Source organism: Athene cunicularia, assembly GCF_003259725.1.
Source record: "Athene cunicularia isolate RWA chromosome 11 unlocalized genomic scaffold, athCun1 chr11_part1, whole genome shotgun sequence".
Classification (NCBI taxonomy): domain Eukaryota; kingdom Metazoa; phylum Chordata; class Aves; order Strigiformes; family Strigidae; genus Athene; species Athene cunicularia.
The window spans coordinates 19,622,827-19,650,758 of NW_020799113.1; the positions used below are offsets into that span (position 1 = coordinate 19,622,827).

The window sequence follows — 27,932 nt, forward strand, 5'->3', positions numbered from 1 at the left end:
AAAAATAAGTAGCAACCCGAAACAAATGCTTTGGGCATATCCAGTTCAAAGTTGGGGCATTTCTGCTTTATGCCAAATTTATTTTGGCTTCAGCCCAGCTCGGTGCTGACTGTGGGGTAGTGCTGAGCTTTCTCTGAAGACTGGAAGTGTGGTTGGAGGAACCTGAGCATTTCCTTAAACTACCCCTTTCTGCACTGCAGAGATTGCTTTTAAAAGGAGAGTGCCCTGTCTGTTCAACTCAAGGCTTCTGTGGGCTGTGCTTTGAAATTCAATCAGCAAGCCTGGAATTATTGTGGGTTTTTTATTGAAGTACCAACTTCTGTAACCCTAATGTATTTTGATGATTTTTTTAATGATTATTTTTTAAAGTTTCAAAAGACATTTTGAACACTAATAAACATTCTGCTTTAAACTAGTGGGTTTTATTGAAATGTCTGCTCACTTCACCAACATTTTGTTGAAATGGCTATTAACTTTTTTCCCCAGATACAACTTCTTTTCATGTGTGCTCGGTATTTTGGTATCTGAGGATGAAATTACATGTTAACTGAACTGATCTAAATCACTGTCATCAAAGGAGAGAAACCTGACCCTTCCTCCCCCACACCTACAGCTTCACAGTCCCTCCTCTTCCCTTGTGCAAGCCCCTGGCTCTGGCACTTGTCACCTCCCTGGCCAGGCCAGGCCAGCTTTCAGGCCTGGCAGGCACCTGCCTGTTTTTCTGCTGTGTTGGGGTTTTGGCAGGCTGGTTCCTTCAGTACTTATGGTGTAATGCTCTTAACTTTGCATCTTGAGTGTAACATCAGAATAATTTTTTTTTTTTTTTTTCCACGTTATTATTTAGCCCTTAATCCAGTAAGTTTTTCTGAGCCCAGCTGAAAATGCATTGGTGGTTTGCTACAGTTTTCACCTAAACCTTCATAAAATGGAGCAGATGGCTGTTCCTCTCTTTAATATGGATGATATGTGCCTACTGGAGATGATTCTCCCCACATGTGATGTTCAGCATTGGTTCAAGTCCTTCATGCTGTTGAGAGATAACGTTTCATTTACTCTATCTCTTTGAGGGTAACCCAGTAGGAACGTACAGCCAGGCAGAGAGGGAAGGAGGGGTGATTCTCTGTGGTAGCAGCAAGGTCTTAATTCAACCTAAAATGTTGTGAAACCATACCCTTAGGCATACCCTGCTTCAGTTTCTGAAACAGCATAGATAGGATCTGACCAATCACTTTCAGAGACTTTAAACACCCTCTGGTTAATAACTGACTTGCCCTGCTATGCAGCATTGCACATGTTAAATGGTGTGCCAGCTTTCACTCACCATTGTTTTGTTTTATGAAACTTTGATTATTTTTTCACCTTACTTTCCAGATGAAAAGATACTGCTTGGCTTATTCACTATCTGCTTCAAACTCCTTGTGAAAAGAACAAGCTTTCAAATTTAATTATGTTTTATGGACTTGAATTAAAGTGTGGCCAGATAAACCGCAGAATTTGGCGTAAGAAACGTGCTCTGTGTTGGGGTTTGGCTTCTGGGACTGTAATGCTTTAAGCAAAACCAGAAACAGTTTGTCCAACTGACCTGTGTCTGTTCAGCAAAGGTCCTTGTGAGTGATCTGTTTCTGTAGACATGTAGGTAAAATAAAAATGAGCATTGGGAATGAAGACTTCCGCATACTCCTCTGCTCTGTGAAAGCCATCCATCCTCTTCCATAAGCCATGAACACAATGAACAGGCTTTCTATTTTAGCTTTGTTTGGAGATCCCTTCCTTTCCTTTGCATTCTCTTGCTGATAGGTTTCTGTTGACATTTATAGATAGGATTTTATTTCTTCTCAGTTTGTCTTGCGTGTTATCAGAGGAGATGCGAACAGGGGAGCAAGGCTGTTGAGGAATCTGTCTGCCTGTTCTTTTGAGAAGATACTGGTTTCTCCCTTAGGGATGTTCACATGGGTTTTTCAGGCAGGTATGCTCCCTTCCAGGGGTGACCAGAGCAGGGAGGCTGGATAGATGTTGTCTTGTAGGAACCAGTGAGAAACTAGAGGCACTGGGCTTGTTCAGCCTACAGGAGGCAAAGAAGGGATCTACTACCAGCCTTTTGCTATCTAAAGGAGCTTGCAGAGATCTCAGAGGTGCACAGTACAAGGCAGAGAGGTAGTGGGCCCTAGTTGTGACAGTTATCATGGAAAATAAGATATTCATTGTCAGACTTGGGGATGCGTTACTATGGAGGCTCTATCCTCAGAGATGGTCAAATCTCCATTGGACAAGGCTCTAGGAGGTCTGATCTAACTTTTAAGTTAACCTTACTAGGAGTGGGAAGTTTGGTTAGAGACCTCCAGGTGTTCCTTCCAGCCAGTTTTGTTTGGGGTCTTTTTTTGGTGGTGGGTTATTTTTTTTTCTGTGATTGCTTAGGGGATCTTTCTATTTCACATGTGTTTAAAGAACTTCATTTCCATGTATCAGCTTATGCTTTGGGTTGTTGCTTTCTATGGATCCAATGACAAATGAAGGACCTGTGCTAAAGGATTTAGTCCCAGTGGCAAATATAATAATTATAGAAGATGAGACCTCACCAAATCATCTGATCTGAAGCTAATTCAATTATGCATCAGTCCTGCCTGACAGGTGTGTGTTTAAACCAGTCTTTCATTATCTTTCTAGCAACTTCCTCCAACACTGTCCTTGTGTTGGAAACTTTTCCTGATGACTAAGCTGAATATTCCATGTAGTCGAAGTCCATTACTCTTGGATCACATGGAGGTGGAGAATAATTACTTTCTTTCCTATTTGCAGCAGCGTACACAAAGACTTTTATCAGTTTTGTGGTCTTCTCTCTAAACCAAACATCTCTGGCTCTTTACCCTGTTCCTGTTTGTCATGTTTTCTTGATTTGTGACAACTCTTCCTGATCTTTTCTGAACTCTAACCACTGGATGCATCACAAGCACCAGTGTCTTACTCCCTATCGTAAAAGAAAACATTAAAATTCAGAGCAAGTCCAGGAAGTGGCTCTTATCCCACACTGGGAACAAGGGCAAAGGAAAATCCTTGACAGGCTTTCACAGTTTCTGAGGCTTAAGCAGAAAGGGAAGAAGCTAGATGGTTAAGTGGGAAAAGGGCCTTCCCCCTTGGCTTCTGGAGCAACCAGCAAAAGTCCTGAAGTATGGGATTAAATATATGAACAGTATGTGGCAAACAAATAGTAATTCAGTTTGCTTTCAAATACTCCTGGCTAAATCAGCTTTTTGGACACCCAACTTGATTTTTCTATCTTTAGAAGTAATTTCTATTATGTCTGTTTATTTATCAGCTGATCAAGCTGTCTTAAAATACCTTATAGTATTTGTCCTGCTGCAAAGCTCTTCTAGAACTATCCTTAAAAATAGTTGACCAAAATGACACATGGGATTTTCATATAGTGTCTTAGTAAAGTCCTACACAATGGTACTTGCACTTTCTTGTCTCTTTAGTAAATATACCTTAGATGTATTTTTTTCTTCTACTCTTTGCTGTGTTGAGGAAATAGAGCAAATCAAAGTTTTGATTTTGATTTAGATGTAATTTTAATTATGTAGTCTATCCTTATTGCAACTTGTTGACACATTAGGAAGGTAGATGGGTGGAAAAATGGACAAGAAAGCAGTGGCCTTCCAAGCTACTGACAGTATAGGTTTAATTTGTTAAGGCTGAGCGAGCTGACATCAGGGTACAGGGCAGGATGTTGTGTTCAGTGAGTGCTAGATTGAAGGAAAGTTTGCTCATGGTCAACGCCTGTGGAGTGTGTAGGAAACCTTGGAGCACCATAAAGAAATCTGAATTCTGTTCATACCTCTGTTATTATCTATAAGGAAGGTTTAATGCTGTAAAGAAGCATGGAGACATTCAATTTACCTTTTGCTTGACCCCTGGTTTGTTCTTAGTGGTGTTGTGGCTCTTCATGGAGAACTTGAGGCCACTAAGGTTTCTAGTTAAACAACTCAGATTAGTCAAGAATGGCTGAAGGAAGCTTTGTGATTTTCTTAGGGGTCTGAGTACTTGCTTTTACATGATCACTACTTATAGACCTTTTTCTTGTCTGTTTTCCTTGTATTTTCTGTTTGCATTTTGTTGGGTCCTCTTCAGGGTTAAGCACCATAGAAACTTTTGAGTACTGTTTGATGGAGTTTTGGGATAAAAGTGATTACTTGAGTAATTTAATTGAAGTGGTACCAAAATGTATACTTGGTTCAACATTTAATACTTTTAATGGCAGTTTGGATCTGTTAATGTTACTTCTGCTAGACCAGTAGTGGCAATACCACCTATACCATGTCCAACTGGAGTTTAGTGAAGAGATATGACCCAACTTTGCCACTCCACATTTAAGCCTTTCCCCTTGCTAGACAGGAGATTTGACTTGTCAGGAATTTGATTTTATTTGTGCAGTAAGTATAACCCAGATTGAATAGTACCCAAATATTAATTTTGGTGTGTGATTTGTGTATAGATAACTGTGGTACCCATGAGGAATTTCATAAACACATCACTTAACACCTGCATAGATTACAGAGTATGGCTATTAATTTTTGTGTGTCAGGTTAAGGAAAATAGAGGGTTGATACTGGTTTGTTTTGGGGTTTTTTAATGGATAAATATGAATTGCCCCAAATCAGAAACACCCCCAGGACTTCGTTAGACATGCAGTCCTTCAGTGGGCTGTGCCAGTTCCTGTCTACAAACTTGCTTACACTTCTGGTACCCTCTCATTTATCCTAGCAAACCAGTTTGTGGGGCTGCATGTGAACTGGGTCATGTAATTGAGCTAGTAATAATGGGCAGGGGGCACTGCCTGATTTTGTGGTTGTTACTCACTTGGATCTGTTCTGTTGCCCAGTTGATCAGACAGGTAGTGCAGGTTGAAACAACTCGTCTGTGAAACTTTATTCTACAGAAAGGTGTGGGTAACAGTGGTCTGAGATTACTTTTGATAGAAACAAATATTACTCTCACCTAAGATATGTGCTGAAAACCTTAATTAAAGACTGAGCATTCCCTCCAATAAACAGTTACACAGCTGATCATGGAGACTTTTTTTTATGAAGAAGCACCTTGCTAGGGCATACTGGTCTGAAGCTAGCTTGGCTGGCTCTGTCTCTAGTTTTTTTTATCTGTCTCTACCTTTTTTTTAAGTTGCTTGAAGATGATGGCTGGATAACATTTATTTTGGTGATGAGTCAGATGATATTGGAACTTGACTGGATTTCTTTTTTTTTGCACTGAGCTTTGTTTCATTCAATCACATAGTAAAGCATTGAAAACAAACGTTGATGAAAGCATATGCTTGGTTTTGCTGTTACCTTTCTGATACCTTATAGTCCAGATGGTGAAGGGACCAAAGGGACCTGGACGCAGGAGGACTAATAGCTATTACTGGAAGGACTGTATGCTAGTAGTGGCAGTGTCTGGGCTATGGAAGGGTGTAATGAGGAAAAGTGAAACATGGTTGATGCAGGAGAATCCTATCTTGGGAAATTTCTGAGTCAGATGCCTTCTGGCTGTGTCTGGTTTGTTGCAGTGATATGTTAAAGAGGCTGTGATGTGTGTGCTGTGGTTATTAATGCCCTGGAATATGATGGGATGAGAACATCTACAGAAGTTGTCTTGGTGGTAGTGGAGAAAGTTACCTGAAATCAAAGGCAAGTGACTACTTCTAAAGAAAGTGTATTGTAGAGCAGTCCAGTGGTGGTCTGAAGTAGAGGCCTCCAGAAGCTCTTTCACAATAAATCAAGGGGGATGCTGTTAATCATCCCAAAATACAAAGGGCTGTGAAAGATCAAAGCAGAAAGAGCCTCTTAACTGGGGTGGCTGCAGGAGGAGGGCTGCAATCCCACCATTGCTTTCTCTGCCTCCCCAGGCAGAGTGAACCCTACAAACGTATTTTGAGCAAGATGCACTGGAGTGTCTAGGGAAGTGTCCTGTTGCTTAAATGCAGGTTACTTGGGAGCAGTTAGCGATGCAAAAAATCTGATGTTCAGTAGGATCCGAGGGGACAAAGCAGTCTGAGAACTGCTCCAATAACTTTACTTGGGTAGCCTTGTTGTTGCTGACTTAACTAGGTTTTGACCCAAAAATGTAATTTGTATCTGTCTTCAGCATCCTGAGAGGTTATTGGTATGTTTAGAAATTGCAAGTTTTAGTGCTGTATAATGGAAGAAATGGGAGCAAAGTGGGTCAGTGTGTTGGTTCGACTCTGGAGTTAGTGATCCATTTGTTCAGAATGGATCTTTAGAGGAATTCCTCCCCTCTCGAGAGCTCATCTGGGTGGTGAAGGTTATTGTGGAGCTTGGAATAGTGGTTGATAATAAACATATACTGCCAAGAAAAAGATACACATTACAATAGGTTTAAGACTTCTGGCCTTTGTAAGTCAGTGTTTTGGGTTTGTCTACATGAGTCTCTTATTTTTGAAAGTGGGCTGTATATTTTTAAGTGAATCTTCTAGTTGTCACCACTTGATGTACTTCTATTTACATCTGCAGTTGTGCTACCTTTGTTCCTTCTAAACAAAACTGAAAGATGCACTCCAGGATCACAGTTAAGTGCACTCCAGCCACTAGTAACTATTCAGTCCATGGGACAAGGCTAAATAATACAAGGTACCCATCCCCATTTAAAAAAAATGTAATGAAAAATACTAAAGTGTCCTGAGACTGGTTGAAACTGGTTATTTTCGAATCTGCTCTTACTGTGCTGCACCATATGCTATTTTCAAAATAGCTTCTGATAACTTTAAAAAATTTAAGTCGAAATGAAGATAATACAAAATTGTAAAAAATTTGGGCTTCTTATAATAAAACAAAAGGATTTCTGTTGAACTTAAGCTTTCATATTTTACTGTAAGAATTTTTCCCATATGGAATCAATATCGTGTTCAGTGTATGTAATATTTCATCATAGGAAAGTAATCTGAGAAATACTAATTTTGGGTTTATTCTGGGCATCTCTGGTTCACTTATATTGTTTCTTTTTTCATTTTCATTCTTAGTTCTATGTGTATGCAGTGCCTGACTAAATTTTAAATGCACCATGGCATTACTTAACTCACCCTCATGTTGTTTTCTGTTCCTGCTCCTACTCTCTGAAGATCAGTAAACACCCTTTAAAAAGGTTGTTCTTTCTCAAAATTGTATGATTTTTATTTTTAAAAAGTTCTACATATCTTTATAAATCTTGTGTTTTAATTAACCTATCCACTAATAATCAAGGTTTGCCAGGCTCCACCTAATTGTTCAGTTGTCTTCATCTCATATAAGCTTTCTCACTTTCAGGTCAGCTTTCTCAGATCCTACTATATGTGCTGAGGTTGCCTGAACTTGTGTGCAAATTCCACCTTGAATATCGAAATGGATTTGGTGCATTTACTCTGAATTCATTAATATCACATCTTCAGCTCCTAGAAGAACTGGAAGCTCATTCTTCCACATTCTTCAATTTTTCCCGTATCAATAGCGGGCTTTCTGATAAGGTTTGGATTTGCAAGATCTGAATTTTGGAGACATCTAAAGTTAAAACTTGCCAATATACAATTAAAAGAATTAACTAGGTGTAATGTGTGTGGGTGCATTGTGGTACAGGAGGGGAAGGTTGTGGACTGAATTTGTGTACAAGGATGGTTGTGATGGTTTTATTATAAAATTTAGGTTGAGTTATGTGAATTGGTATTTTAAATTAGATTATGTTGTTAGTGTGTTTGAATAACTTGAATTCAGATCAGCCATTCTTTTAAAATGCATATGTTCTCTTGACATCAGTAGTTGCAAGCAAAGATTATTGGTCTTCAGGCATGTAGTAGCATTTATCTTTGCTTCCTCTCCTTTGTCTGAGCGTGGTGTCTTGCATGTGGTTGGCCTTATCTGAGGAAACAACTTTTAAAGAGAAGCTGGCAAAGGTGGTCAGCTTATGTCTTGTTTACCCATAATCAGCACTGGAAAAAGAGCCTGATATCTACACCACCTGCAGAAGGGAAGTCATAGGGTCATGAAGGAGTCTAGCTAAGGAACCTTAAGCTATCCTATTGGGTAGATCCTTAACCAATTTTCACTATGAACATACTGTGCAGGAATTGCAAGAAATGCACAAATTTGTATGTTAATGTATGGAACCCTTTTTCTTCCCAAAATGTCTTGGTTTTTGGAGTCGTGGTGCTCAAGTGTGGTGTCTAGGATCTGTAGTTTATAGTGGATGGACTCTCACAGTTTTTGTAAGCTGTCAAGAACAAGCAAAATAAGAAATGCTGAACTGACTGTTTTATTTGTACCTGGAAGCATGTGTAATTTCTTTACCCTCATGGCTGACAAAGCTGCTGTCCTCATGCACTCCTGTGCTCTGCTCCTTAGGTGTGCCTCCCCTCATTAGGTTATCTTGCACATAGCTAGATACAAATTGTTTAGGTGGGACATGTTTTAAAACATGAGCCTTCTGTTAAGAGCTGATACTGGGTGAGCTGGCATGGCTTGGAGGAGTTGGACAGATGTTTTAGTATGCTGCGTGATACTTGATGAAGAGCGACACCAAGGTGGTGGCGATCAGGTCTTCAAGTGGGGTCAGATCTGATACTTTCTTCAGCTCTGAACACATCTGACTAACAAAACCAGCCCCTGAACCACAGAATTGAAGTGAATAACCTTCTGAATTAAGGTTAAATTTAATGTCATGTTTTATTTATGGCTAGCTATGTGAAAATTAGGATTGTATAAAGTAGAACTTTTTTTCCCCTTCGGACCCGCTTCAGTTCATTTGTTTGCTTGTATTTATTACATTGATTGCCCTGTCTGCAGCCAGAAAAACTGCTGCCAGCCATTTGGTCAGGTTTTTAGGGAGGTGTTGGTTTTATTTTATTTTATTGTTTCTTTTAGTCTTTTTGATTAGACTAGCTTTTGGGCACACAGACTTCAGGTTTGAATGGAGGAGATAGACCAAAAGCTGAGCTTTCAGTAACCATGCTTCACCCTGGAATACTTGGGAGAGTGCTTAGCCACATCATTCAAGCTGAACAAAACTGTGAATTGGTATTTCAAGGCAATAACCCTGGCCTTGGAAGACTAATCAAAGAAAGTGTTTCCACCAGCTGTTAAGTGTTCAGGTATCAGTGTGGGTAAGTGATTCTTACTCAGGAGGTATGGCTGTCCTTGTGCATTTCCATGTCCTGATTTCTGTGCGGTAACTCTTTTGGAGATGGGCTGGCTCCTCATGGAAGTTCAGCACTCTTTTCCAATGCAACATGTTCCCAGGAACGTATGATGTGGGTACACTGGAGCTTGCCTTTGCGCAGAGCTCTCTGTCATCCAGCAGGTTGTGTTGGTTTTGTACCATGTAAAACCAAAGTTTACGAAGCAGAGCATAGACAGCATTGCATAGTGGGGTTTGTGATTTGGTCTTTACCAATATCCCAGCTTGCATCTCCAGCTGTAGCACAGATTATGGATGATCCAGATAATAATAGTGACAGTTAAGAGTTGACTAGCAAATTAGAGACAGCAATTGAGCTGTCAACAGGAGATGTAATCAACACTGCTTGATTTTCAGATTAAAAAAAAAAAAAAATCTTTATAGAGGCTGAACCTATTACTTGACCCTTTCAGTGAAAAAGCAAAATCAACACAAAGCTAAATTTCACTACAACTCAAACTGATGGATAGCAGCAATTTTTACTGATGGATAAACATGATACTCTTTAGAAAACTCTGTTGCTTTGCTTTAATTGTGGAAACTATTTAAGGAACCTCGGTTTAGAATCTAGAGGGCCTTGTTGTAATCCCTTAGCATCATGAGATGCACTTCTTCTGGAAGACTTCTCTCTCCATAAAGTCTCATGTTTATATAAATATTTTTTTGTTCATTAATTTCTTACCTCATTAAATACCATTTTAAGGATTGTTTTTAATAGTAGCTCGATGCTGGCCCCCTGCATTACACAGTGAGCTCTAACATCACTTTTGGCTGAGTCATATAACTGCTCTGCCTCAGTGTCTCTATCAAATGACTCTTGCCCATTACCTTGCAAGATGTTCCTGAAGGTGACTTAATATTTTATAAAGATGTTCTTGCTCATCAACTAAAAGTTGAAAAGTTGGCCTATAAATGAACACGTGAATTATTTAGTATGATGAGATTTGAAGCCTGTGTGTGTGATAAGCTTTTGTATCCAACTTGTTCTTTGCTCCTGCTACTTAATAGATAAATGGCAAAACTCCTCATCTGACTTTTTAATCCCTGTCCTACATTGTTTTGCACCCTTGCTCTTCTCCCCACCCCCTCCAGTGTAGTGTGTCAGGGAATATAATAGATATAATAGTACAGTGGTGACCTGATCATGCTAGAGTGTTTTTTGAGCCTTGCCTTTGTAGATAGAGCCAATCTGTTTTGTAATTGTTCTTTAACCATGTTGTGGTCTGTATGTATGAGGCTGTGTATGGCTTGTAGCACATCTTGACCTCTCTGGTGTAGGGAAGACCAGATCATGGTCTGAATCTGGCAGAAGATGATGCATCAAGCTTGTAAGTTACGAGGGCTTGCCATCTTTATTCTTTCAAGGGAGTAGGATTTTTATCTTGATTACTGTATTCTGTGGTGAGGTGCATGCTAAGTAGTAATGAAATGGATTCATTAACAGATCTCTGGGGCAGGTGGAACAGACCATTACTTTTGACAAGGTATTACCCGTTCTGAAGCCATCCAGAGCCTTCGGGTTTTGTTTTTTCTCTCTGAGTCAATGGGTAGCATCACTTCATATAATTAAGTGTAGACTCTGGTTTGATATTGTTTTGAGGGCTAGTTAACATGCAGTAGCTATCAAATAGCAGGAGCTGCTGACCTGGTCTAAAAATTGCCATGCCAGATCAATATTGTTAAAAAGGAAATCTTAGTGTTACTTTCCACTTATAGCCTCTGTGGTGGATCAGGCAGTGCTTGTTAGCACCCACAGTCTGCTGGATCTCCCAGACTTTTGCAGGCCTTTTTCGCTGTTTATCTAATAGTCTTTTTGATCTTTGGATCACTGTGTCCTTTTGTTCCTGTTCTCTGTTAATATGAGAGATGCTGTGATGATTTTTTTTTTTTTTTAATCTTTTTTCCTCTCCTTTTGGATGCTTGCCACACTTACGTCCTTCTGCCATGAGGATTTGGTCTGAGCTTTGTCTCTCTTTACAGTTGCAAGTTCAAAAACATGGAATAGCTTTTGAGCCAAACCTACAGCCAGGCCTGCCAAGAGTCCAGTGCTCTTTGATTAGCATCATCTGGTGTTGCTCTGCAGGGGCCAAATTGACCTTGGATGAATCTGCTTGATCTGCTGGGAACTGGGGTGAGAGGGAGGCCACTGTACAGCGGCCCCTCACTGGGATGTGTGCTGTGCTGTGGTGCGCTGCACCATTGCCTTGTACACAATTCAGTGTGATGCTTCAAAGACTATGCGACCTGAGCACATTCAGCCCCTACTTTAGGAAGTTTGTCCTCTGGGGGGGTAAAGTAGTTTTATTTTCTGTATGTGCATTGGTGCTGTAGTGTACTGTCTGGGCTTCTACTCCATTCAAAGTAATTTTGCCACCTTGCAGAAGAAGCTAGGAGAAAGTTGGGTGTTACTAGTTAGGACTGTTCATTTCCTGATGTACCTAGATAAGTTAGTTTTAGGGATTCCCCCCCGCCCTCCCCCCCGACATGTTCTGGGCAGATGTCCAGGCCGTTTGAAGTTCTGCCAGGAAGATGCTGTAATATGCTAAACACACCGTTCCCTGGTCCTATTCCTGTCCTGCCACGGGTGTTGTGACTGTACCTAGACAGTTGTTCTGTGCCAGGACCATGCCTCTCCTATTCCCACCACCCCAAATCTACACCATAGCTGCCCAGTGACCACAGCAACCTATTCTTGTAGGCTGCTTATGGAAACAAAGATGTGTTGCAGCATTAATAGTTGATCTGATTCTGAAACATGTTTGAATGAAGAAAAACAAAGCTACCTCCTTGCTCTCACCCAAGCATCTGATGTTTATGCAACTTCTTGTGGTTTGCCATAAATGCTGTAAGACTACAGCTGAGATGCTGCAGCACCCCAAATGCTTCTTGGGGCAATGGGCTTTTCTTGACCAGGCATTTAGCTTCTAAGGCTGTAGGAGCACAGGGGCTTGCTTTGCTTTCCCTTTGCTAGGGACAAAGGCATGCTTTCACTGCTCTGAGCTAACATACACCAATGGCACATCAAATGGCAAGTCCACTGCAGGATGGTAGAGCAATAAAGATGGTAGAATAGAGGGGGTTCTGCCCAGCTCCGGTAATGGTTTATTCCTCATATTTATTTTTGTCCTGTCCCTTCAGCCACTAGTCCCTGTCTGGGACTGCTTTGCCCAGAACACTGTGGAAGCAGCTCTGAACAGCAACATCCTACTTCTCCCTGCACCATATTAATCTGTCCAGCCTCTGTTTAATGAACGTTCCCATCCACTGACATCATGCTCTGCTGCTGCCAAAGACCCATAGCTGGCTGAGCAAGAGCAGCCTGCACAGCACCGTGCAGGGAAATGGCCCTGTCTCCAGCCAGAACATGGTCCAGCAGTGACTCTGGGATCTGCAGCTGGTTCCTCCCTCAACAACCTATTCCCCAAGCACCATACAAGCAAAGTTTTGTACATCTGTTTCTGCTGGACTTTGGATTCAATAAATCTTATTAAAATTATCTTGTTTGGTTTATTTCTGTGTGTTGACACAAGTTCTTGTCTGTCTGCAGCTAGTGTTTGTACACTACTTGCCCTGGCATGGGCAGCTGTGGAAAGCTAGAGTTGCTGGCCAGAGGAGTGAGAAGAGGAATGCCACAGTCAAAATGCTGGACAAGAAGAGGGAGGGGAGAAAAATAAAAAGTGTTTCAAAATACAGGAGAGAAAGTAGATACAGGTGAAAGCTGGAAAGATGCAGACACTGCAAAGGGTTCTGCGTAGAGCAGTGGGCTGCGGTGGAACATGCTTCCCCCCTGGAATGTGCATGGGTAGGGAAAGGTCCATGTGTCAGTGATAAAGTCCATCTGTCTGCCATCATTTTAAGGCCTGTAAGTGGCAGAGCAGGAAGAGTGTGAGGTGTGAGGCTGTAATTTACTGGAGCAACCATCTTTTCCATGATCATTGGGGCCTTGCACGTCTGTCTTTGGCATGCTGTCACAGCAGAGCTCAGTATGGATCCCTGTGAGTGTTGCCCTCCTTTTCCTGTGCCCATGGGCAAGTCTGGCATGTTTGAACCTTGATGTGCAGGGCGATGTCATCAGTTTGCTTTCTTCTCCACATGCTGTGGAAGGAGCGAAGGCCAGCAAAGACAAGATGAAGATACTGCTCTTGGTACTTAGGGCATCCTGCATTGCGTTTCCTCTGTGGTGATGCTACACGCTTCCGTGTTTGAGCAGCATATTCAGACCCTGTGATGTCCCTAGATGTGGGATGTAGCTCTGATGCCAGTTTTACCCAGTGCCTACCAGAAGTTCTGTGTACATTGCTGGCTCTCTTGAAGTGGAAAGCTGAAAGGCAGTGCTAAGAGGTAAATGGTGTCCCAGCCCAGTAGTGCCACTTTCCAGTTGCTGCTTTGTGAAGTAGAGCCTGATCTCAGCTATGGAAGTTAAGCCCATCACATGATCCGTCCCAAAAGTCAAGACTGAAGCAGGACTGACATTGAATGGGCGAGGTGGGGTTGAGCAGGAATGGATGTAGGATAATTAGGGTTACTAGCAGCACACTTCATCTAACTCCAGTGCTCACTCTTAAGTGAGTTAAGTTGTAACTGTGTCCTGAAGTAACTCAAGTCTTTTCTGCCACGTGGTCTGGCATTGCATAATTCTGGCCTGTTTATCAAGCAACAGCAATAGAACTTGCTGGGTTTTTTTGGGTTTTTTTTTGATGTGTGTTGGGATCAAGATACTTAGCCAGGAGGATCAGTGTATCTGCTTTTTCTTGTTAGCAGGCCAAACACAACTTCAATTTGGTACTGAACATATAAAAATGCCCTCCCAAGCCCTACTCATGGTTTTTCTTTTTTCTTTTTTCCAATTCTCTGATTGCACAGTCTGAGATATTAATCTGCCTAGTTTTTAATAAATACTATACATATATTTTGGGTTAGGGGGTTGAAGTGTTCAATTCAAAGGGATATCGTTTTAACTTCTTTTTGTTCAGTAGCTGCTGAGGTCCTACCTGCAAATTGGTTCTCCCTGTGTATTTGCATGTTCAAAGTGCAGTTGTTTTCAAGATGAGCTCTAGTGAAAACAGGAGACTTAGGAGGCAGGATGTTTAGGTTCTGCTTTGACCGCTGCCATGGGTCAGGTGGCCACATCCTTTTGTTCTCTGCCTGTCTCTCTTTAAAATGATTTTGTGCTTTTGAAGAGAGGATAGGGAAAGAAAATAAAGAATGAGGGAACAGTGCTACCCAGGCTCTCCAGCCACTCCATTAGATTTCAGTCTGTGGAGTATGGTCCTTTGGGGGTCTGTGATCTACTTTATATAGAAAAAGAAAAACATGTTCTCCAATCTTGTCCAGATTTCTGAAATTTTGTAAGGAATCTGCACTTGCATTTTAGAATTTTTAGACTTGGTCAACTGCACATAGGTGTGAAATGTCCGTTGCTCAGATGTCAGCAATCACCAAGAGATTGAAATGGGATGATATTTAAACCCCACAGCCTTGTTGGAATGAGTTACTGGTCAGAAACTGTTTGTGCATGGGTACTCCCAGGGTTTTTTTAGAAGCAGCTGCCTTTACCTCACTAGTGCAGGATGGACTGGTCTAGCTGTTGAGGATGGTAGACCACTGAGGGTGATGAAAGCAGCTAGAGAGGAGCTGTGGGAGTGAGCTGGGGCTGAGAGCACTGGTGATGAGATGGCAGATGAGAATCTGCGCAGAGAGAGCTTTGTCACAAGAGTGATGATGTGTTTTGGAGTGATTACAATAGCTTAATGGAAACATCAGTTCAGTAGTAAAAAGGATAATAAAGGGGAAAATGCTAGGATTAACTTGCAGAGGGCTAGGGAACAGTACAGAGAACAACTACAGCCTGCTTCCTTCTCCATCGTGCACCTTCACCTCTGTTCCCAAAAGCAACATTATAAATTCAAAAAAGGTTCAGGTGATGGTCAGAAATGCAAGGAATAGCTAAATAAGCCAGGAGTCATCAGTCTAGAAAAGGGATGATTATGGGGTATTTTGTAGAGGTCTATATAATGATGTATGTTCTGGAGAGACTGAATGCAGTTTGCCATCTTCTCCAGTGCAAGAACTACAGGGTATCAAATACAAGTAGTAGGTGGCATGTTTTCATGCAGCTTTCAGTTATGCTGTGAAGCTCCTTGTTGCATGATACAGTGGATGGTATGAATGTTTAGATGCATTAAGGAGGATTGGACAATTTAATGGAAAGAAAATCCTCTGAGGAGTACTACACAAACAGAATTTCCCATCTGGCTCAGTGGGTCTCTGTGCTACAGGTGGCTGGAAAGTGATAATGCTCTTCAGTAAGAGCATGATACATGCATGTCCGATCCTTATGCTGTCTCACTTCTTGAAGAGGATCCTTATCTGGGTTGACCCCATACCCCATATGGCCAGCCTTTTTAAGAACATGCAGATAACATCTTATCTATGCCTTCTGGGTCACAACAGTGGCTTCTGGAACTACTTAAGTACAAGTGGTACAAAAGTTAAAATATCCAGAGAATTTCCAGATGTAAGTGTGGGGAAGGCATATGGAAAGTCTGATTCAGCCCTTGTTAGTGTTAGATTTTGTAGAGGAAGAAGCTGTTGAGGAACTGGAGGCATGACTAGTGTCATAGGAGTCAAAGAAAAAGTTGTAATATCATAGACCTGTTACTAGGTGGCGATAGTAAATTGTTAATGATGCAAAAAAGTCACAAGTTTTCAGCAAGTATTTTTTTATTTGGAGAAGTTGGAGGATGTATTTGCAAAATACATGTGATAAGTTACTCCCCACCCTGCTGGTAATCCAAGATAATGTCACACACTTTAGGTAGGGATATCCTATTTAAATCAATAGACCCGGATAACTTTCACCTAGAGGCATTTAGAAATGCTGGTTATTTTTAATTGAAATTATTAGAGAATTTCAGAAGACTGGCTGAAGTTGGCTGGTGCTGGAATGACCCATATGCCATTGCCCTTGTGTTTATTCTGGGCAGGATTTCAGAAATACTGATACATTGTTTGATTAATAAATAACTAAAGGTTGGGCATATAATTAACACTACTCAGCTTATGTTTATGGTGAGTACAGTAGGTTCTCTCAAACAAATCTGGCTTGTTTTGTTAAGATGACCATGGTGATTTGATAAGGCTGACAGTCTAGATTTAAACACTTGTGTGTGTTTAACGTGTTGTGTCAGGTCCAGATTCAGCACTACACAACATTTGAGTTGAAGTTAACTCTGTATATCATTAGCTAAGTGCTGGGTGAGTGAGCTTTCCTTAACTGGTGATATGTGGCTGTCTGTGGAGAGTAAGATTCAAATCAAGATTTTTCCAGGCACTGTTGCAATACATACCAAACTTGACTCTGTTCTCAAAACCTTTATTCGGTCACTTCTCATTGGAGTTCATCTCATCAATGCATGCATCACCACCTTCGGTGATACAGCAAATACCAATACTGTGAAGCATGAGTCTTACAGGAGCGAGAGGAGGATTTTTTTCAGTAGGATCAGTTGTTATCTGAGGTAATGAGAACTTTTTTTTTTATACTACAGAACCTGTAGTGTCTGCACTGGCACAAGTATTTTGTGAAATTGTCCTCACAGTTGGACGCGCTGTTGCATTTCTCATGGCAGCCTTTCCTGGTGCATGATGTGTAAGCAGCTGACTGCTTAGATGTGACTGATGACAAGTTCTTATTAAATGCTGTGTAATGCCAGGAATGTTTTGTATGCAGAAGAGCTAGAAGTTTGTATTTGGATTGTATTATTAAGGAGTTTAGGAGATAAATTAGAGTTGTCATCTGAAGTTAACCAACAGCTTCATTAGGGAAGTTCTGAACTGACACACATGTAATAGGCCTGGTTTTGGGGAGACTGAAATGATAGATCAGCGATGGCAGCCTTTCTCAGGCCAGCAGCAGAGAACATAAAAAAGGATAGTAGAAAAGAGGCACAGTGTTAAAAACTCAATATTTCAGTGACATTTTTACTGGATAGAGTTAGGAGTGGTAAATTTACAACAGACTAGAGCTCCTATCATTCCCTCCTTTGTTTTTGGCAACCCGATTTGGCGTCGTTTTTGAGCTTGCTGAGGGTGCTGTCTGTGCTGTTGTCTTTCAGGAAGATATTAAACAGGACTGGTGCTACTGTCAGCAGCTTGTTTGGAGCTGGTCTGAGGGAAGAAGGAGCTGACTCTTGGGACTTCTCAGTCTGTTCCTGTGGGTGTGCGGGACTAATCAGAGAAAATTATTCACCATTTCTGGACTAGGATTTTCTAGGAGTCCTTCACGCCTTTCACTCCCAAACTTTGCCCTGAGGTCCAAAATCTTGGACCGTGCCATGTTTTAGTCTTGCTTCATTCCCTCACTTTCCTGTTGGCATTCATGTGGTGTGGTGCAATAAATGGAGGGCATTGGTCATGCACCAAATGTTTCATGCTTTTCTGAGAAACTGAGCATGTGGGTCCACTGATGATAAAATACCTGACTGCATGTAGCTGAGCACCATTTTTATGGGATTAAATTTATAGTACGCTCATGTTGTTGGGTTTGCAGGGTTCCTCTCTGTGGTTTGCAGTGTGTTCAGTCTTTTTTTGCCTTATTGTAGGATGTGCACTTTCTACTTTTTAATCCCTCTCCTCTTATGGTCTTTACATTTCTTCTGTAGTCCTTTTGCCCAAACAATTGCTCCACATTTAACAAATTCTACATTACCCATAGTAGCATAAGGTCAGTAGATGATGAACGTACCTTCTTTTGCTTCTACTTCAGTTGGCACAGTCTGCCTAAGTTTCCAGCCATATCTGTTTAAAACACAGGTGGTTGTTAATGTTGTGTTTATCTCAGGCTTTTGGTAGAAGTACATCTCTCTGTGAGATGTGGTTTTGATTGAGTAATTCATAGGAATGCTCCAAAGAGATGGAGGAAATCCTTATTCTTTTCGAAGTCTTATAATAAGACAGAATATGTCATGCTTTCTTTAAGGTCTCTCGTAAGAGGACTGTTCTCCATGACTCCCTACCTGCCATAGCTGGTCTCCTAAAAGGCAAGGATAAGCCATCTTGAGCAGTAGTGGCAACTGAAGTTGGTGGTCATGAGTTCGTAGATTCAGGTGGCATTTGCTGAATCACTCTGTGGCCACAACCATGGGAGCACTGTCCTCTCCTCTGCAAGAGGGAGATGAGAGTCCTGAAAAGAGAATCACAGAATCATCTCGGTTGGAAAAGCCCTTGAAGCTCCTCCAGTCCAACCATTAACCTCACACTGACTGTTCCCAACTCCACCAGATCCCTCAGCGCTGGGTCAACCCTACTCTTAAACAACTCCAGGGATGGGGACTACCCCCCTGCCCTGGGCAGCCCATTCCAACGCCCAACAGCCCCTTCTGCACAGAAATCCTTCCTCAGAGCCAGCCTGACCCTGCCCTGGTGCAGCTTGAGGCCATTCCCTCTTGTCCTGGCGCAGGTTCCTTGGTTCAAGAGACTCATCCCCCCTCTCTGCACCCTCCTTTCAGGGAGCTGTAGAGGGCGATGAGGTCTCCCCTCAGCCTCCTCTTCTCCAGACTAAACCCCCCCAGTTCCCTGAGCCGCTCCCCATCAGACCTGTGCTCCAGACCCTGCACCAGCTCCGTTGCCCTTCTTTGGCAAGAAGACCATTGTGTTGCCTGAAGAACACTTCAGCTTTTAAAGTATGGATTAATCTCTCTTCTTTGCAAGTTACCACTTCTATCTGGCATTTCTACATGTAAGAAATTCAGAAAATAATTTACAGCAGAATTGGAGTAGATCAAAGCAAAATCAGGAACTCGGAATAATAGAGTTACTGCGAGGTGAAGAAAAGAGCAAGTGTGCAGGGTGCAATCCCTGAGCCCAGCTTTAACCCTAGGTACAGTGTTAATGGCAGAAGAAATAAAAGATAGTAGTGTTAGAATCGAATACTTTGAAAATTACCTATTGACGTTTAAGGGTTGTGTTTTAAGCTGTTCACAGAGTGGGAGATGTTCTTGCCAAAGGAGAACACAGATATCCTAATCAACTGTTAGAAGGGAAATGTAAATGTGAGAATGCAAAAGTTGCTCATAGCCATTTGGTTATGCTTGTGAGCAGCCCTTATGGACAAAACTGCAGTTGGCTGAGAGTTATTTTATTAAATGCTTTTGCTGGAAGATTGTCCTAGTGGGAAGCACAGATGTTTTACAAAGAGGAGCTTGTTTCACCACAGGCAAGATAAAACAGAAACAGGGTTTTAATTTTTTTTTTTTATATACAAAAAAAGTTTTTGTCAAAGTGACTTTTGGCAATCTCTTCTTTTTATTAGTTTTCATGAGGGACAAATGAGGTTGAAACCCAAATGATGTGTTACGATTGATGACCAATAATTTCAGTTACTGGTATGTGAAAATTAATACTGGGATGAATCAGGAGTAGGAATCAAAAATTCGAATTTCCTACAAGAAGATTGTGTCCTGAGAGCTGTAGTTACCATGTTGTTCTGTTAAACTGACTTCATTGCTGACCTGTGCTTTTGTCTTGTCTTCTGCAGGATGGGATAAACATTCTTATGGGTACCACGGTGACGATGGGCACTCCTTCTGTTCTTCGGGGACAGGACAGCCCTACGGCCCTACGTTCACCACTGGAGATGTGATCGGCTGCTGTGTCAACCTTATCAACAACACCTGCTTCTACACGAAAAATGGCCACAGTTTAGGTAAGTAAAGAAAGATGCTCTCAAGAACAGGATCCTCCTGCCCTGTTCTCACTGATGCTGTTTAATACTTTGCATGTGTTGTAACTCTTGTCCTACACTTGTGGGTAAGATTTAAGAAATGGGAGAGAAAAAGAGCACTAAGCAGCAGTCAGGAGATGTAAATTGACTCCAAAACATAAATACTTCCAGCACATAAAATGATTTCTATGCTGCTCCATTTGTTTAAGTAGGTTAAGATTGCATCCCCAGCTTCTGCTCCTTTCCTCTGCTACTGCACAGCCTCTGGGATGTTGAATAAGATGGCTAATGGCTGGACAACAGGGAAATAAAGTAATGGAAGTTTACTTAGTGTATTATTCAACTGACTGCAAAGTCACTGTGTTCACTTTTGAAAGGGACTTGTCCATCTGTAAGCCTTAACACATTGGCCCAAGCATTCCCAAAGCTAGACACTAATTCAGCGTAGGAGGTCTTACTTAAGCACTGACCTGTAATTTGGTTCATTACACAGTTGTTTCAGTAGTTCCTCTAAAGTTACGGATTTCAAAATTTTTCCCAAAGGAATATTTTACAGATGTTTTTCAGGCATCCATTGCATCTCATTTGTCTGAAATAGAAAGTTGTAGCCATTTACACCTTGGATGACATATTCTCCACCTTGGATAAATTCTTGTCTTTTGGGGTTTTTTTGTCACATAAGATATGCAGTAAATTTTTATAAGTTCATCTTATTTTTTGCATCGGAATTCATTTGGTTTGGTAGGAACAGGCACTCCTTTCTTTTGCTTCTCCTTGCTGTGTCAATTCTACTTTGTTGAATTCAAGATGAAGAAGCTGGTAGAAAAATACCTCACTCAAAACATTAATCAGAACAAAAGTTGTTTTGAGTTTCTGTCTGGGCTGAAGGATGGAGTGGGATTGGAGTGCAGTGTGTGTCTGGAGAGTGCATAATTTCTGGTGAGTTCTTGGGAAAAGTACTGGGCTCCCCCGTACAAGAGAGAGATGGACGTACTGGAGAGAGTCCAGCAAAGGGCTGATGGTTAGGGGACTGGAGTATCTTTCCTAGGAGGGAAGGCTGAGGGAGCTGGTACTCTTCAGCCTTGGGAAGAGAAGGGTCAGGGAAGATCTCATCAATGCATATAAATACCTGAAGTGAGACTGCAAAGAAGATGGAGCCAGACTCTTCTCAGTAGCGCCCAGTGCCAGGACCAGAAGCAGTGGGAACATACTGAAACCCAGAGGGTTGGCACAAACTGAAACCCAGGAGGTTCCCTCTGTACATCAGGAAACACTTTTTCAGTGTGAGGGTGACTGAGCACTGGCACAGGTTGCCCAGGGAGATTGTGGAGTCTCCATCCATGGAGGTGTTCAGAAGTCACCTGGACACAGCTCTGGGCAGCCATCTCTGGATGACTCTGAGCATAGGGATTGGACCAGATGACACCCAGAGGTGCCTCCAACCTCAGCCAGACTGTGATTCTGTGAAAATAGCATGCTGTCCAACAGGTATAGCAGATATGGATCTGAGATGTGGGCTTTTCCCCTCAAATCTCAAGGAGGATCCTTCTCCTCAGAGGCAGATGCAAAAAGGCCTGGTATTCTTGCAGACAGAATTTCTTTTGGAAATTTTTTTTTTCAGTTTTCCTCTAATTTCATACCCACTGTTTGTTGATTTGTGAGGGGATGGTTGCCTAGAAATGAGGCATGTGCCTTCTGAGGGGCATTCTAGATTAAGTCTGTGACCGGGCATTCAGCAACTAGTCCTGATGCTTTGCAACACATCAAGGGGTCTTCAGCCCTCAATGGGAAAAAAAAATTATTTGAGCATCCTTTGAAACATGTTTTTAACATTATAATTTTATAAATGGAGCCTCAGTCGGAAGCCCAGTGGGGAGCTGCTCAGAGTTGAGTGTCTGATCTGGCTTCTTTTTTGAAATGATAACTATTTATCAGCCAGACCATGTGTGATGTTGGGAGACACCTACTGAAAACTTGTGGCTCACTACCTAGTGATATCAGTCACTAATGGAGACACTAGGAGTCATTTGTAGACTCTAAGTATTAGTTAATTGCCCAGATTTCTAATAGATGGATTATTCTAAATTTAACTCATAATCAGTGGGTATTTCCCTTGTCAATCCTGTACTGGGAAGACAAATAGAGGTATGAAAGCAACAGCTGATGGTGCAGAGCAGGAGCTGTTGCTTAGGAATGAGACAATTTTACCATACACAACAACTGAGGTGCTGAGATAGTTAAAAAGGTTTCACAAAATTTCTCATTTTACTTGCTGTCCTTGATTTTTAGTGTGTATTTACACAGAATTGGTTTGTGCTGTGCCCCTCTGGCTGATTTACTTTGAGTGGGTGGTTTTTCAGCTTCACTGTTTTTTCAGCCTGACAGCACTGTTAACTTTTCATCACGACAGCATAACAATCAGGAAGAGGCCAGGTCTTCTATGTAATGAATACAAATTTGTTCATTTGAAATTTAATTTCCTTTTAGTGACCAGGAGTCTGCAGAGTAGAAGGGGTGTCAGTTGAAAAGTTGTCCCTTGCTCCATCGTCTGTTCTGTTCCCAGGACTGTGTTGTGCCTGGGTGTCTGGACAGATGAAGCCAAACAAAAAGCACAGCTCAGTAACATCTATATTTCATTTTGTCGTTACTGTCCTCTGATTCTTTGCCTTGTGTCCTGCTCAGAGATTTGTTTGGGACATTTGGAGTTCTTTACAACAGTGAAGTTACCTGGTCTTCCTTTCTTGATTTTTAGCACTCCTTTTCCTTCAAAGATGTTTTTTTTGGGTGGAAAGCTTGTGTTTTCTAATTTGGTATTGAATGATCTCTTGGGGAGCAGCCTACCCCAGGAGTGAACAATGCCAGTGGGAAGAAACAGGAAAAGGAAGGGAATTAAATTACACCATGGTTAGAGAACAGCATTAGATATAAGCATTGTTGTCTCCTGGGTATCCCCCTCTTGGGCTCTTCAGATATTACAAGGCCTGAGATATATGAAAAATTACAGGTAGGAGACTCCTGAGCATTCACAACTGGCTCATTTGTATACCAGCTTCTCTTTGAGCTAATAGTAGCATAATGGTGTACTCAAAGAGGAGAGATGGTGCAGTTAGAGGAGACAGAGTAGGGAGTAGCAGACTACCAGTCATTGCTGGGCTGACCACCACAAAAGCTGCTGGGACATTTTACTGTCTTTTTACAAAAGTAAAATGAAAACCTCAGCAGGGAAGACTGTTGTTAAGGGCCGGTAGTGTCTATTTGTGGCACTGATAAAGAAAGACAGCATTCAAGAGAAGTGTTTGCCATTGAATGCTGAGGGGAGGAACCCTGTACACTACAGGCTGCCCAGGAAGGTGGTGGAGTCCCCATCTCTGGATGTGTTTAAGGGTTGTTTGGATGAGCTGTTGGGGGATGTGGTGTAGGGGAGAACTTTGTAGAGTCGGGCTGAGGGTTGGAGTTGATGATCCTGAGGGGCTTTTCCAGCCTGAATGATTCTGGGATTCTGTGATCTGTCTGTTACACAGCTTCTCACAGGCACAGAACAGACAGATGTGAAGCAGGTGTCAGAGAGGAACTAAGACCAGATGGAGGTAGGAGCAAAGATTTATTTAAAAGGCAGAATGCTTTCTGTGATGGTGGAAGAATTTCCTTGAAGATCTTGAACATTTCATGATACTTAATGCTAACCTGGGAATCTCATTTCTGTGTTGTGTAAACCCAGGGTTTACTAGGAAGGCAATGAACATGCTTTTTCTTGATGTTCCCTGACATAAAAGCTGCTGAAGCTGTATAAGTCTCCTCTTAGGAGATGAGGTTATTGTGTAATCCTGCTGCAGATACCAAAAATATTCATGAGACTCATCAGCCCCTTTGTGATGCCACTAGGTTGAGAGCAGGGTTTCAGGGCTCTGCCTCTGGGCATTTTAATTTGTCTCACTTTTAATGGAATTACTGTAGTTTTGTCTTTCCCTAAAGATGATATTCTCTCTTTGCCATTTCTCTCTTCACCATTTAAATCATCTTTTTTTCATACGTTAGACACCCCCTCCCCTTTATTTTTTGTGCCGTTTCTCCTATTGCTTAACTATGATCTTCCATTGTCTCCATACTTTTCCATTTAATCAGATCCACCAGGAGCACTGTACAAAAACTTTTTTGTTGGCCATCAAAAATTCTGGATGTTCTGGTTTATAGCTAAGTCTTGAACTTTGTTTGGAGATATCACATGAAAACGGTTTGACATTGTATGTAGTCTTTGTTCTGGAAAATGCCTTGGATGTCTTCTGGCTGCTGATGCAGAGTCCTGGCAGTGAAAAACATGGTGAGATGTATCTAGAAGTGCAGTGAGGGTGAATTAGAAGAGAAAGAGAGAGAAATGTGAGAAATGTTGGGGCTCCAGCCATTAAGCAGTGAGTCTTGGACACAGGACATGGTGAAGCAGTGTGACTGCTACAGGTCTCTGGGATTAGGTGGGATGAGTCAGGGACTAATGTAGGAGCGTTTCAGATCTCAGACTTTGACAGCAGACCCAGGTAAATGGAGCAGCAGGGCTATAAAAAGAACATGCAACCCTCTGAAGTCTTGGCATAGAAAACTTCCTGTAGTCTGAGTTCTAGTGCAGGCACTTGGAAAGACCGGGTTAACCTCTAAAGTGAAATACCCATTGTGCAACCAGTTTAGAGACTTAACAGGAACATCAGGGATAATGAAGAAGTCTGCTTGTCATAGAGATCCACAGATGTCCATCCCAGGTTTAACAGGTTTGCCCCCAAACCTTTAAACTAAGTTTGCAGAGAGCAAGAGCATTGGTAGGTTTAAAAGAAGAATTTAGATGAACAAAATTTAAAATGAATGGAAAATATCAGACTTGCCTACAGCCTCGTTTCTCTGTAAGAACAGTTTTACACACGTGGCTTGATTGGAGGGTACCTGTTTCAAAGAGCATGTAGAGCATGTGGCTTTAATAGTGCTTCTCCACAGCAGCAAGTTGTAGAAGTATTCCAGTATTTCATGGGCTGACATTTCCTACTCTACTCTTTAGGATGCCCATCTTGCTGAATGTGTTGTTGCTTTTTGCAGTCCGTCAGCACTGTTTATGCATTTTCTGGATTACCTAAACCCTGCCATATAGGAAATGGGGTGTTGTGACTCATCACCCAAATATATGTTTTCTTGTGCAATCTGAAATGTATTGTGAAGAAAATGGCCAACTCTGAGGCAGACAGGATGGTTCCTGCTGGGTGGAGAGTAGAGCTTGGCTAGAAGGCGCACAAGCATGTTGTATGCATGGGGATGGGCATAAGGGCGCGCTAGTCCCAGGAAGGTGGAAGTACTTTGATTAGGTGGCAGGTGATGGTGTCGATCACCCTGTCCCCTAGCACTGAGCCTTCATTTTATGTCTTTATATCACTGTCCTGATGATCATGTTAACATCGTGGACTTACAGGAGCAGCTCTTCACACACTTGCTCTTGCTTCCTGACCTCCTGAGTTGTCCAGCTTTTATGTCTTTAAATTTATGAAGTTTGTTATTTTAAATTGGATCCAGGCTTTGGAGGTGATGCAGAGAAAGAATGCAGTTTCAAATTCAGCTGCCTGGGTGGAGCTATGATTCTTTTGCTTTCTGTTGTTGACTTTGTTGGATGTAGGTGTGCAACAGTGCAGATTCGGGATGAACTCTCTAAGCAGACACATTTGTGCAACAGGTATAGTTCTGTACGCCTAAAGCATTTCATTGGTCTTAGTTGTGTAACAGAGGGTGCAAAACATACAAATGCCTTAATTTAAAGGCAATGTGATAAGTTTATTTATAGAATTATAGAGTAATTGTTGTTGGGAAGGATCCTTCCAATGCCCAGCTGAAAGCAGGACCAACTAGATCATGTTACTCAGAAACACATCAAGTTTTTACTGTCTCCAAGACTGGAGATTCCCCAAGGAGCTTTTTCGGTCCCCTGATTCAGTGTTTGACCACATTCATACTGAATTTTTTCCACCTAATATCTAATCAGAATTTCCCATGTTGCATCTTGTCTTTGTTGCCTCCTGTTTCCTGTCACCATGCATCTCTGCAAAAAGTCTATCTCTGTCTTTTCTATACTCTCTCATAAGGTAGTTGTAGGCAGCAATAAGTGTGTTCCTTAATGTTCTTAAAACTGAACAACCCTTTTCCCTTAACTTTTCTTCATTTTGTTGGCCTCTGCTGGACTTACTCCAGTCTCACTGTTTTTTATTGGGGAGCCCAAAGGTGGACATCATACTTCAAGTTTAGGCATCCACAAGTGTTGAAGAGAAGGGAGCAATCCCTTCCTTTAACCTACACTCTTACTAATACACTCCACATTGCTAATACAGCTCCAGCTACACTCTAACTAGTACAGCTCAGGATGTGGTTCACCTGCTTTATTGCAAGGACCCACTACTGACTCCTGCTCTACCGATTGCGTAGCAGGACCCCCTGCGTCCTTTTCTGCAGATCTGCTTTCTCTCCAATCAGCCCCAGCCTGTCCTGTTTTCTGGGAACATTACAACCTGGTGGAAGGGCTCTTCAGTTGTTTTGTTGAGTTTTGTGAGGTTTGTGCTGGATTATTTCTCCAGCCTGTTGAGGTCCTTCTGAATAGAAGGATGCACTCCAGCGTGTTGTCCACTCTCTTGCTTGGTAACATCTGTGAGCCTGCTGAGACTGCATGCCATTCCATTGACCAGGTCGTTAATAAAGACATTAAACTTTATTGGCCCTACCATCAGTCCCTGAGGGACGTGTGGACTTTGAGCTGCTGATCACACAACCCTTTAATCCTGGCAGTCCTGCCAATTTTCCACTTGCCTTGTAGTCCACTTAGAAATGATATGCTTGCCCGTGTGCTGGATGCGGCTCCCAGCCGTGCAGCTACACAAGTTGTCATGGGCCACCTTTGGCTCTGAGTGCTCCTGGGTGGCAGAAGAAGACTCCAGTGGGCAGCAGACTCAAGCAGGTTGGCCTCATTCTAGTGTAAGGGTAGAAACAAGCTTTCATCAAGATGACCACAACAAGTGCAAAGTGAAAAACAGGTTTGAGTGAGGAACAACAGTGCTGAGATGAGACAAGTGCTGACTGACTGTTTTTCTCAGGCAGGTATTCAGCGTCACTTGTAAACACAATTTTTGGTTGGGTTGTAGGATACTCAACAGACAAGGTCCAAACATGCCATGATGTTAATTAAACCATATTGACTATCTGCCAGGGTGTTAATTAAACCTTACAGGCCATTTATTTAGTAAAATACTCAGGATTTTTTTCCAAGCATTTGGTTTTGGATCTGTGCTGTTTTGAATAGTAATTACTTGTTTCCTGTGTTGACTCCTATAACTGGTTTAAATTTCCATTTCAAGCTGATCTGGTCACAATTACATTGCAGCTCTTGTTTAAAATAGTCCTAATGTTAAAACCGGAATAATGTGCTCTTGCTTCTGTGCAGCTGTTTCACTGCTGCATGAGTGAGAGGTGGGATGTATGGAAGAACTGGGCATACTGGTGTGGGTACCAGCCTTCCTCTGGCTGGGGACAAAAAGCATTGCTGGGAACACACATGGGGCAAGACTGCAGCTTCTAGATTGACTCTGGAAGTGTTATCTTAAAACATGAATTAAGCTCAGTCTGATAAGGTGAACAGTGGCAGCAGTTTCCCCTGTGCTGTTGGTGAGGGTGACCCAAAATCTGTGGGTTAGAGCTGCTGTCACTGGCTGATCATCTCCCTGTGCTCCTGCCTCGCTGCTGGATCTCACCCATGGCAGATGGAGGGACACACTGCCCAGGAGAATGAGCAGAAGCATCCTCCTTCTGAGCAGTACTTCACACCTAAACCAGATGCAGAGCATTGCCTAGCTGTGCCTGCGGGTAGCCTGACTTTGTAGCTGAGCGTAGTCTCTGGCTGCAACTCTGTTAGCCAGCCTAGGGCTGCCTCTGCTTAAATACCCCTCTTCTGACATACCACATATAAATAAAAAGGGAAACCATACACTTC

General features: G+C 42.0%; 1 protein-coding gene across 2 annotated transcripts in view; it reads left to right on the forward strand.

Annotated features, from left to right (window-relative positions):
• RANBP10 (RAN binding protein 10) overlaps positions 1–27,932 on the forward strand; it is a 79,914-nt gene that overhangs the window by 24,848 nt on the left and 27,134 nt on the right. For both annotated transcript variants that reach the window (XM_026856856.1, XM_026856857.1), the window contains exon 3: positions 19,748–19,915. In XM_026856856.1, the coding sequence (XP_026712657.1) occupies positions 19,748–19,915 (168 nt within the window). The remainder of the gene's footprint in view (positions 1–19,747; positions 19,916–27,932) is intronic.